Below are 12,480 nucleotides of genomic sequence, written 5' to 3' on the forward strand. Positions count from 1 at the left end.
TAAAGTAAAGTACAACATCTGGTACAGCCAATTATTTTATTTTGTTCTTCATCAGCATTCCATGTACATTTTTCGTAATATATCTAAATATGTGACAATATGATCTCAATGTCACTATTATGTCAAAAATATCATACTTTACCAAATATGAGTACATTTTTCAAAATTCGCCGCATATTTTCTTTTTTCTCTAAAAAAAATATAGTAAGTAAATAATTTCTCTTTCTTAAACAAGTTGCAATTACTTTAATTATTGCGCAATTTTGTTATTCTCATACTTGCTTATTTCGGATAGAAAAGTAAATTTTTCATAAAAGAGTTTCCGTAAAAAAAACTTTTCCGTAAAATTAATTTATAATTATAATATAATAGTAATTTATAATTAAACAGGTTTTTGTCTATACTAACGTGGAACCAAACACAGGGTAGATCCCTAATTTTTTGGTTCTTGTACATGCTAGCGTCGATCAGCTTCAGCACTTGACCGCATGGTGCATCACCTGTACTGTGAAATTAGAACATTTTCTGTCTCCTATTGGCCATCGACTAGTAACACAAGCAACGTTCAAGTATTATTAACCGACAGTCAGTAGCTACAGCCGCAGTAATTACGTTTTGTATATTATCGACTTGTCTCGTTGGATGGAATATAATTAATAATAACTTTCCTTATTATTTACTAGGAAAGAATATACATGTTAGTAGTATATGCAAATAATAAAAAAACATGATTAATTTTATGTATAACTGTATTTTATTATACATAACCTTTAACCTTAACTTTCCATCGTTTTGAAGTATCAACTTTATCATTTGATAGTAGGGAAGTAATAAAACTTCGGAGGATAATAAAATGATCTGAATATATAATAAAAAAATGTTATCCCATTCTATATAGAACTACATCACTTGTAATTAGAAACTAGAGAAATGATAACGCTCTTTTTGTCCCATTATATTTTCCAGCTTTATTATCTTATACTATGAACTAAATAAATTGCAGTTAAAATCCTCATTATGCTACAGACAAAAATATGATCTAATATTTACAAATGAGGTGTGTAACGCAAGCTTAACAATAAGTTTTCAAAAATTTGATATTATATCGACAAGTTCATTACAAGACGGCACAGTATGTGGATATACCTTATCATCCACTCTCATTAAAAATTATCAACAATTACAAGACGGTTCTTCACAGTGCACACCAAGTCTATATCGTAGAAATTACTTTACTGTATAGAAATATCCAGCCACGCTGCAATATATTATGCTGTGCCCTATTGTAAGAAATTGGTTGTTCTCCTTTGCGCAACAGATAACAAAATTATATGTATCTGTTTACGAAATCCGTTGAAAAAAGTCTAAGATCCATTGTCATTCAATTTAATTGTTCGTCACACTATTTACATGTAATTAGTTACCTAAAAGTAGCGGTAAAATAGGTAACATCTATTCTATAGTAGAATTAATTATATGAATAGTTTCAAAAATTTTTTTTTTTCCTTCAAATTAACATTATAAATCAGAAAGCAGAATGGAACTTGAAATGCTAGTTAATTTAATAGCAACGCGTTAGAATACGAAATGAATGTCATGTACACAGTTATATGAGATATCCTTGTGGTGAATGATTATGGTTGTTATCACTATATGATTTCTCGTTTAGAAACGTTTACCATTGTCACTTTTATGGCATGATATACTCCTTATTCTATGTTACATGTATGATAAGATACTTGACTGCGTTTAAAATGATACAATTACATAGAGACACTTGGCAAAAAATGAAACTTCGTACAGCAAGTACATAAACAGAATAGGGATGTATGAGACATTAAATGAGTGTGTCATTTTACTATTGTTCGTTCTTAACGTTCTTTTTCCCCCTTTTCCATTACATTATCGTAAAATTAACACGCAGATATTGTAAATTAATCGTCAGTACAAGTTCAGTGTTTCTTTCCCTTTCCTCTTTATTTTAATTAAATTTACCGCTTCATTCTTCGAAATTATTTTACATATTCGAATCAATAGGAATTTATGGAAGAATTCATTAACATCGGTTTTATTAACGTAAGGTCTACAAAAATTATTGCGTGTTACATTTTGTTTACACCTTTAACGTTAGTTAATGTTGGATCCTTTGTTTACAATTTACACGCATCAATAAGTTATGGCAATTCGTAGGATAGCTTTCAAATAATATATTTAACATTCGCCATATTCTATGTAGGACGGCCAGTTGAAAACCTTTTATACATCTCCTTCTTGTCAAAGGATTAAAAGACATTTTTAGCTCGAAACTGTTTTCCCTCCGAGAGCAAATTAAACATTCTCACGTGTGAAGTAGATTTCTTCTTAACTTTCAATCGTTTTTGAAATTTCACGCAGTTTCTAGATACACAGGGAGAAAAAAGGAAAAAAAAGAAAAGAAAAGAAAAGAAAAGAAAAGAAAGAAACCAGATGTTTTTTTTTCAGAAAAACAAACGAAACGAAAGAATCGATGATCAATTTCAGCGAATATATGGAACGAAACAAAAAAAAAATATATATTTAATGAAATCGCGTGGATGCATTCCTTTCTTTTTCCTTCGAAATCGATTTTCACGAACTCGCGCATTCGTATGTGATCATGTGTGTGTTGTGTGTGTTGTGTACGTGTGTGTGTGTGTGTGTCGCGTGAATACAAACGATTTGCCTAGAAAAATACTGTTTTCAAACTGTGAAACGTCAAAGCAACGAAGAATTAGGATTATTTGTCACTTGAAGAGAGTTTAGAGGTCGTCAGAGAATAATTTTATACAACAATACGTCGTTTGGTTCTAAAGTAGAATTTCAGTGTCGCGCACGAAATTTATTATTCTTTTTTTTAATGTTTCACGGATCTCAAGTAAAATCATTACAGCCCGATTTCCGTATAAAATTAGATAGTTTGCTTTGTACATTTCGTTATTCTCTTCTTCTTCTTCTTCTTTTTTTTCGCTTTTTTATCTTTGTCGTTAAATCGTGAATCTCGACGTCGATAAAGATCGTGTGTACACGGCGTGCGAGGAAGAATTCACGCGCGTGTGTTTCACCTGCGTTCAAATTATTATTTTCAGCCATTAATTACAACCGTTCCATCGATTACGATCACATCGTAAAGTGCTACGATTACTTTTCAACATCGAATAACACGGAATCTCTAATACGATTTCTCTTCTTTAACACGGCTTAAGTGGGACGATTCATTAAAACAGGGGGTTACAAGAGGGGGGAGGGACAGGGGGCTCACGTTTTTTAAACACGAAGGTGGGACTCGATTTCTTTTTTCTTAATATTTTTTGGAATGTTTGCTTACGAACGAAGCTTAATATTCGTTACGATCATTGTTCCGCCCCCTTTTTTTTTTACTTCGTCTCAGGTAAAACTCCCGTTTGTTTGCCGCGTATATGACGATCGTTATGTTATTTTGATTTTGTCGTTTTAATCGATGCATTTTACAACCATCTATTTTAAGTTTGCCGGAACAGCGATAAAATTATAACGTTCTTTACAATATCTGGAATATTACGGCGTTTAATATATTATCATCGTTTCGTTGATCCGCCAATATGCTCCCGCGGTCGATAAAATTTGTCTGACTAGCGATAACAATGCTCTATCTGAGAGACGAGAAATCCCCAATGCATGCAACGTCTGATCGAAATTCGTGGTAAACTGAATTGACTACGGTTTTCGATTCGCAAATGAAAAATCTTCCTGGCGGTCTCGCAACGCTTTATCAAATTCCCTTCTTCTCCGTCAAACTAGCTTTCTTCTTCCGCTTCTTCTTCTTCTTCTTCTTCTTCTTCTTCTTCTCCGCTTGAACGTGCTTGAACACAACGAAAGAAACCAACGCATCAGACATTATCGAACATCTCGAGTAAAATCACGTTCGGTCTCGCTGTGTTCACGCATTGTCCCATTCTATACGACTATAACAACAATTTTCCAGCCCGGTCTCTAGCCTCGTTTTTCACGTTATACGCGATGAAAACCTGTAATCAGCTCATTTTACGCGAGAAAACGACGGATCGAGGATCGCGAACGATCCCCGAGTTTCATACGATTTACGCGTCGTAAATAATGAATATTCGCGTTGGTGCCAACTGGTTAATAGTTTTGCTCGGTTATGATGCACGTGATGCTCGTTAATGAAGAATCAAAATTGTGTTTTCTTTCCTTTTTTTTTCTTTTTTTGTACGTTGGTTGTACAGTGGTATTATGCGGTCGCATTTCGATCGGAAAAGACGCGTTTATGTGTAGAAATAAATCTATGATTTGATTCTTAACCGCTAGAAATTTTGATATGATGTAAGTGTGTGTAAGTTATATTCCTCGTAGACTGTTTATTATTATTATTAATTATTCATTATTATTATTAATATTATTATTATTAATATTATTATTATTAATATTATAATTATTACTTTTTTTTTGTATTTAAGAATACCATTTTATTTTCATTTATCATCTTTCTCGTTTAAACAGCAAATAGAGTCAGGCGTATAGTTTTATATATAATACACTATTACAGTTTCTTTGTTTTTTTTCGTTTTTGTTTTTTCAATTAATTCCCCTCCTCGTGATCTCTCGGAAGTTCCATGGCGTTCACAATTTCATTTCCATTTTCCTTTTTTTTTCTCGACTCGATACGGCTCTCGTGGTGGGTGCGATACGTGCGTTTCCTTCTCTCTCTCTCTCTCTCTCTCTCTTTCTCTTTTCTTCTCTCTTTCATTCGCCTTGCGTTCGGTGTGAGATCATCTTCGTAAAGTACGACGAACGTAAAACAAGAACAACGGACATCGATATTTAGACACAGAGAGAAAGAGACGGAGTGATTTTTGGTGGTTTTCGCGACGATGGTGATTAACTATCTTGTAAACACGTTTTTGTTCTTTTTTTTTTTAGGGGGGAGATGGTAAAAGCTGGGTTTTCGTTCGTCGTCGAATGTTCTTTCTAGTCGGAACACCTTTCTTTTTTTTTTTTTTTTATACAAAGAATATATCGCGCGCTCGATTCTCATATCGTGTCACAACGCTCAAAATAGCTCTTACGATAGACGAGGTAAAATTTCGAACGATTCACCTAGCAGAAGGAAAGTTGTCCTATTCGTATTAACTTCGACGACAGAGTTCCATTCTGTTTGTTTCTTTGTTATCTTTTTTTCATCTTGCGTTTCGAACAAACACGCTTCGTTTCTTCTTTAGCGAGACTTTAAAGTAATATTGTAACGTCAAAGGAACTATACAACAAGCTTATTACAGAGCAACTTCTTCCTTTCTTTCTTTCTTTCCCTTTTTTTTGTTTTCCTGTGTTCTATACACGTGTCGTTTTACCTCGCGATGTCGAAATAAATGGAAATCGGTTTCGCCTTTGCGACAATTTCACCAGTACAATTATTATTCGTGTTCTGTGAGCGATCTCGTTGATTAAAGTTGAAAAGATCGTGTACCATCGGCATCGTGTTTTACTTCTCTATAGTCCATATTCATGAGCGTGTACGTGTACGTGTGATGTGTTTATTCGCAATTTTTCAAACTTACTCGCTAAATAATTTGTTAATTTTATAAACAGCATTCATACGGATAATCTATGTCTTAACAGTACTTAAACCGAAAAAGGAAAAGAAAAGACGAGAAAAGGAATCGGAAAGGAAATCTGAACAAAAACGAAAACGGCGACACCTTGATTGATGATAAGTCGATCGCGAAATCAGACATTAAAATGCTAAATCATAGTGCTAGCCATCCCCATAAACCTATAATCGTATCTGCATGCACTCAACGTACCAATTATTTAAATAGGCGTATTATTTTCTTATACGAGGAGAAATGCGCGTGTTTCGATCGATTAAGAACTATGTATCTACATACTCGAGGAATATGAAAGAATAAGCCGAATAAGAAAGCAACTATGTGCGATAACGATATTTTTATATCATTTTTTCTAATCTCCTTCCGAGATTGCTATATATCCGATTTTTAATTTTTCAATGTCACCAGTCAACAACGCGATAAAAATTTTTCTTTAAATTTCATAAGACGCGATAAACAAATCGTAAAGGACATTTCGAACTAACAACAATTTCGTTCGTAATTTTTCATCCTTAGAATTATTACATTTTTCAGAAATGATGGCCTATAATGAATTAAGAAACACATGCGCCAAGTTGAATTTCTATGGTACACAGGTTTATGAGTCAAGCAGATACCGACGATCTCGAATGTGTAAAGAAACGCATTGTCCGTCGACGTTCCATACGATAATAAATTAAATAAACATCCGGCATCGTTTCGCCTCACGATGAATTTCACTACATAAGAACATTATATATACACGTATTATGCATTGGTAAGAGTCATAGTACATTATACAGTAGTATAGTTGAGTACAGAGTAGGCTACAACTTATCGTAAAATGGTTTGGTTGGACCTAACTATAATCAATACTCGCGATATTGGGTATACTCTCACCTATAACATGAATTGATCGTTTGGGTCTATGAATGACGTTTCTAGGCCCGATCGATATAAAAAAAAAAGTAAAAAAAAAAAAGGAAAAAGGAGGAAATGGACGGGTGGAAACAGAATAAAGTGACGAGGGAGAGGGTTGTGATGAATCGAAACGGGCTGAGGGATGAGGATAAAGGGAGGAACAGGGGTTTTACGAGGACGAAGGAAACAATGGAGGGAACAGGAATGGAGAAGAAGGAGCTAACAGGAAATATATTTGAGTGTTTATTTAATCATAACTACCATTAGAGATCCAATGTTCATTTTCCTCTGTAATCTTATTCCAGAATACTAAACTCTCGAAGTGGCGTCATAATATTACTTTAAATTCATGATAATAAAGTCTATCCTGTGTATGAGAGTTTAACTGCTTGTCAACATGTCTCATACCATTATATATTTATATATATAATTTCATATATATATATATATAATATATAATTTTAATAATAGTATGTATAATATATAATTATATTCACTACCTGCATATCACAACATAAATTTCTTTCTCTCTTTCTCTCTCTCTCTTTCGTTCTTTTCCAGTCATTCTCACTTTCCGTCGATCTTTCAAACGTAACACACTCATTCGTACGCAACACACACACACCCATACACACACGGATACCGTCTACAATAATAATTACTATTTAACACTGCAGTATAATCGGATAGTGGTTGAGTTTCTAAGCATCGTGTAGCGCCGTTCAAGAACGCGTACCATCGTCCTCCATTCTTTTCGAAAGGCTCTACCGTGTCCTAATCTCTTTCCCAACGAAAAATTGATTTTAATGGAATTATCTTTTTGCCCCATTTTACACGTGTAATTAATAGGCTTCGAGAGCCGAATCAATCGCCGATGCCCCACAAGTAGCGTAACTTCCTCTTGACTTTCTCGATCATGGAGGGTTGAACGGCTTCTCAACGTCACGCGTTCCAATGTCCATAGTCGAACTGGGTCATCGATATCCCTAAAAACGTGTTTGCCGATCTTCTGTCGCGAGATGGATTATAAATAGATTTTCAGTGTAAACACACCGGTCAAGAGTACATGGTTACTAGCGAACAAAATAGGATGTAGCTTTTATGTAGGTCATATTGTTTGGCATTGGTCACGTTTAAATTTCCTCCAATTATGAACATATGGATCTTGCCTTTCAAGACATTTTCACTATAATTTTTGTCTCCTTCTTTTTCCTTTTTACGTTTTTTTTTTTCTATGTTAACGACGACGAAAGAATTTGTTCATCTGGGACGATGAACGATGTTTTCTCTTTCATCGTTCTAGCATGCGGGCAAACCAATGTAAATTCTTTCCTTTTTCTCTCTTTTTCATTCGTTTGTAATTTAGATGAATTAGCAACAGGGGTGCGACAACTTCGTTTTGCTACACTGCTCACAATGCTCAGCCACTAACAGTGATACATCAGCATCGAAACCTTAGAAACCATGGCTCAGCTAGAAGAACGTGGGAGCTGGCTCTCACACGGAACGACCTCAAAATATATCCAGGGCAGCCAACGTTTTCTTTAAAGTATGCAACAGGAAGCTGAGCAGCAACTACTCCCGCCACCTTTACTTTTTTGCCTCTGATCTGTAACAGAGAAGCGACGCTTTTGTTATTCGAACTCTCCCAATATCCATATGTGAAAACTACGTCTTGATTCTTTTCAAATCGATAAGTTATTTCGGTCAGTCGTACATTAATCAAATAGAGCGTTTCGGAATAAATGATACCACTTGAAGAAGAAGATTTCTCTTCAAGACATATCGTATAGTTTGGAGTTTCCTATATAATTAGAATATTATATATATATACAGAAGAACAGTAACATTCTAATTATATAGAGAACTCCAAACTATATGATATGACTTAAAGAATATTTCTCGTATATACAGGGTGGATGGTAACTGGCGGTACAAGCGGAAAGGGGGTGATTCTACGTGAAAAAAGAAATCGAAAATATAGAATAGAAATTTTTTTTTTAATTTTTCCATCAAGACAACGATCTACAGTGAAATTCGTTATAACGAGGCGTGATAAAGTGCACGTGTACCGAGCGAAAATTCAAAGTCGATTTTCTCGAAAACAAAGCCTCGAACGAAAAATTTTTATTCTATATTTTCGACTTCTTTTTTCGCGTAGAATCACCCCCTTTCCGCTTGTACCACCAGTTACCAACCACCCTGTATATAATCCTCTAAATCATTCAGTAAGATTGGTTAAATTTAATTGTTACTTCGTCTTAGCTCTACTGTATGAAAAAAAACGTTTTATAAAACTAATTGATTACTCTTCTCCTACCTAAATAATCTTGTGCGCCATTTATTCAGCGAAATTGATTACGTGTAATCGCTGTCTAATATTTACTCCGCTGTATCAGAAACAAATTACTCATATCAAAAACATTTCATAAAACAAAATATATTAACTTTTTTATTATAACGACAGATAAGCAGGGAGAAAGAGTATAAAAAATTCCTTCTGATAAGATGATAAATTACACGGTTATTCCAAGATTCGTAAAGAAAAATATAAAATGAAAAGAATACAGGCGGATTTACGTGTAACATCCGCGTTACGCAGCGTGACGCACACGTTTGTCATTTCTAGCTAAACGTAACATAAAAGCAGAGAGTCGTGATCCTTTTCCGCGTGCACGAAAGGACCGTTGTCCTCGACTTCCGGCCGCGGACCGTAAAGCGAGACACTCGATTCTCTTTCTTCTCATTTCTCTACGGAGGAAACACGGGTTAAGTATGTGCTTACCGCACCGTAAATCATATTTGTTGTGTCGTCGACAATAACAAAGTTAATACCTGCAAGTAAACAGCAATTAAGTACCGTGAGTTCTGCCATGTAATTTCTTTTCTCAAGATCGCGAAGGGATTGATGTACAGGAACGATGATCATGGACACACACTGGGATTTGGAGTATTGTGGAATTGAATTTTTTTTTCTTTTTTTCGAACGTTTTGTTAATCATATTCGGGATGTAGAGTGTTGTCAGGCTGAACGTGCATGTATCCGCCATTAGGCAGAAGACCTGTAATTAGGAAAAACGAGATTGGGATCTTTAGACGATGGTGTTGCTCGTGATATTATGATATGGAATACACAATATGATTATTTTACGCCTTGGGAACAAGTATTTGGAAATAATTTTAACAGAACGAAATTAAGAGAACGAAAATGATATATCTAGCTTTCCATAGAAAGAATGAAATCTTAAAGAGTTAAGAAAAGCAATTTCAAGTAATACGTTTTTGCATCGCAGTAGATTTTGAAATAAAGATAGGATAGGTGTTTTTCTTGGATGGATTTTCTTGTTCCTAAAGATGGAGTGTTTTCTTAAGCATAAAGTTTTTTCACGTGTTAAGGAAATCTATCTAGATCTAGTTCCAAGAAGTAAAAAGATTATCAAATGCATTGATCTTATAATTTACAATCTAACAATGAAATACTCCGTTCCACATTTTCTTGAAATTGTAAACCCAACAATTATATAAATGAATACCTCATTCCATGCGTGATATATATCGCGATAAAATCAATTTTATTTCACCTTTTCCCTTTCTATTACGGTCGAATCAAACTCCATATCTCTATTACCTAAAGTAATAGATTTCATCGATATAAACCAAAAATCAACATATACATTACGATCTTAAATCTCTAACGATTCACGTAAACGATGTTGCACACTTTAGCTATGCGTAACATCAAATCTGAGCACAATATTCGTTAAGAGCAATCGCTAAAAAAACAATCTAGAAACGAAGGTGGATTAACAAAATCAAAGATGAAAAATAGGAGTAGAAATTTACATAGTAGCTATAGAGAACGTAAAATATCGCTTTTATCTCGGATGCATCCGGATATACAAAAGTAACAGGATTAACGAGGACGCCCCAGGGAAAGAAAAACAATGAGTTGGAGCGTGTATAAACAGGGTTGCATGTTTATTCCGCGAGGAACGTGAACCGCGTACAATAAAATAAAGTAACGGTGCACGCGTATTCACGGCTGTTCTTCAACCCTTCCATCTGGTGGATATCAGTCCGTTTCGACTTGTCTGATATTGTACAGCTTGAATCATGAGAAACAAGATACCTATGAATCCCTTACAAATTTGAAAATAGAGAAAAATACATCGAGAGGGAATAAAACTTAAATTTTACTGAAGTTTATATAACGCCATAAACTTTTCATTCTTCAACTTGATAACTGAATGTACAATGGATTAAATGATACGTCGTATCAGTTATTAAATTAATTGGATTAATTTAATAATACATCTAATTGGCTATAATTTTTGGGATGTTTTAATAGTTACAGATCTGTAAACAGACGAAATGAGGTCAGGCAGCGGAATATACCAGCCTTATATTACGTACGACACGACCCCTGGAGCGAGTAGAAACAGCAAACGAAAGTAATGGCTTGCCTTCCTCCTCTTCCCTTTCTTTCTCGTCCCATCTGTTCTCTTCCCGTCTGTTCTTACCAGTTCCCTTCACTTTCTTCTTCTCCTCCTTCATTTTCCTCCTCTTTTCCCCTTTCTATTCCCATTTTACTTTCGCTTCTATTTTTTTCTTTTTCTTTTTCCCCACCTTCTCTTCTTTCTTCTGCCTTTTCGTTCCCTTTCGTTCATCACGATCAATCGCAAACAATGGACACATAAATATACCAGAAAGAACTATTCCTCAGCAATAAGCCCCACGATATGTTGTAGAAGAAATGGAAAAAAAACGATGTAATACTAACGAAAAATAGACCTCTATCGCAATTCTAATAAAACTGACATATTTACATCTATCTGATACTACCGGGTCTCGGTCAATTACTTGCAAGACATTTGATTCGTATACAATCTACTATTTCATAAAATTGCTACAATTATGTCTACCTAATAAATATATCTCTCTGCGCCCTATATAATATAATAAATAATAAAATACCTTAAGTGTGAGAAACCATAGTTAGAAAAATCCAAGAGTTTCCCTAATAAACCTCTTATTGAAGACTGAAACGATCGACTGCTACTATAATATATTCGCTCGAGAGAATTCGCCGTTTGTGGATTAAACCGTGCTCAATCTTGGCTGATAGCACAAAGGCTCTTCTTCTTCCCCTTAGGTGGAGAACATCGCTTGTCGTCCCCCCCCCCCAACCCCCCGATAGGGTAAACAGGGTACCGGCTGTTCGATGATTTACCTTGAGAATTAGGCTCGGGAAGGTTCTCTCGTGGGACCAGATGCATCACCGTGGTTTTCCCGAAAGGAAGCCCAAGAGCACCGAGCGTAACATTGCTGTGCAGAAAACGTCCCTGGTAGATTAACCGCAGGATCTCCGCTTTAGCGACTGCCTCTTCCGCCCAATCTGAAAAGACAAAGAGAAAAAAGAAATGGACGCCAGTAGATATCGGAGCTACGACCTTGCCTCGAATATTTTCAACGTTTTTCACCGGCCGAGTCGACGACGACGAAGCGGGAAAAAAATATAACTGCGCCCGCTGTACCGGAAAACGCGGAAGCTTCGCGTTGATAATCCCATCAGCCGGTTCCTGGCACACGTTCCGTGAACGTGAACCTTCCCTCGACTTTCTTTCGACCGTTCGTCGTCTGGATTTACTCGACGACGATGTAACAGAGCACGGAATAGAACGCACAGGGAATTGGAGAGGCTCTATTGTGAAGGATAAGGTTGTGACATGGCGCGACGTGTTTCTTCAAGGTATTTGGCGGATTGTAATGGACTTGTAGCTTTGGGTTTCTTAACACTAGAACTACCAGAGTACAGTTGACCGTCAAACAACGAGAAATTGGTTATACGCGGATTATTTTCTCGGTCAGTTGTTGTAGGAGATACACATTTACTCACATAATCCGCGTAATAAACCATGACTTTGTAACAAACCAGATGTCTGATGAAGAGCATTTAAAA

General features: G+C 35.5%; 1 protein-coding gene across 1 annotated transcript in view; it reads right to left on the reverse strand.

The window, feature by feature from the left end:
• Positions 1–2,052: 2,052 nt before the first annotated feature.
• UBL3 (ubiquitin like 3) overlaps positions 2,053–12,480 on the reverse strand; it is a 112,322-nt gene continuing 101,894 nt past the window's right edge. The window contains exons 3-4 of the mRNA XM_033345474.2: positions 11,752–11,916; positions 2,053–8,130 (exon numbers count right to left, since the gene is read on the reverse strand). Of these exons, the coding sequence (XP_033201365.1) occupies positions 8,066–8,130; positions 11,752–11,916 (230 nt within the window). The 3' untranslated portion in view covers positions 2,053–8,065. The remainder of the gene's footprint in view (positions 8,131–11,751; positions 11,917–12,480) is intronic.

Source organism: Bombus vancouverensis, chromosome 2 (assembly GCF_051014615.1).
Source record: "Bombus vancouverensis nearcticus chromosome 2, iyBomVanc1_principal, whole genome shotgun sequence".
Classification (NCBI taxonomy): domain Eukaryota; kingdom Metazoa; phylum Arthropoda; class Insecta; order Hymenoptera; family Apidae; genus Bombus; species Bombus vancouverensis.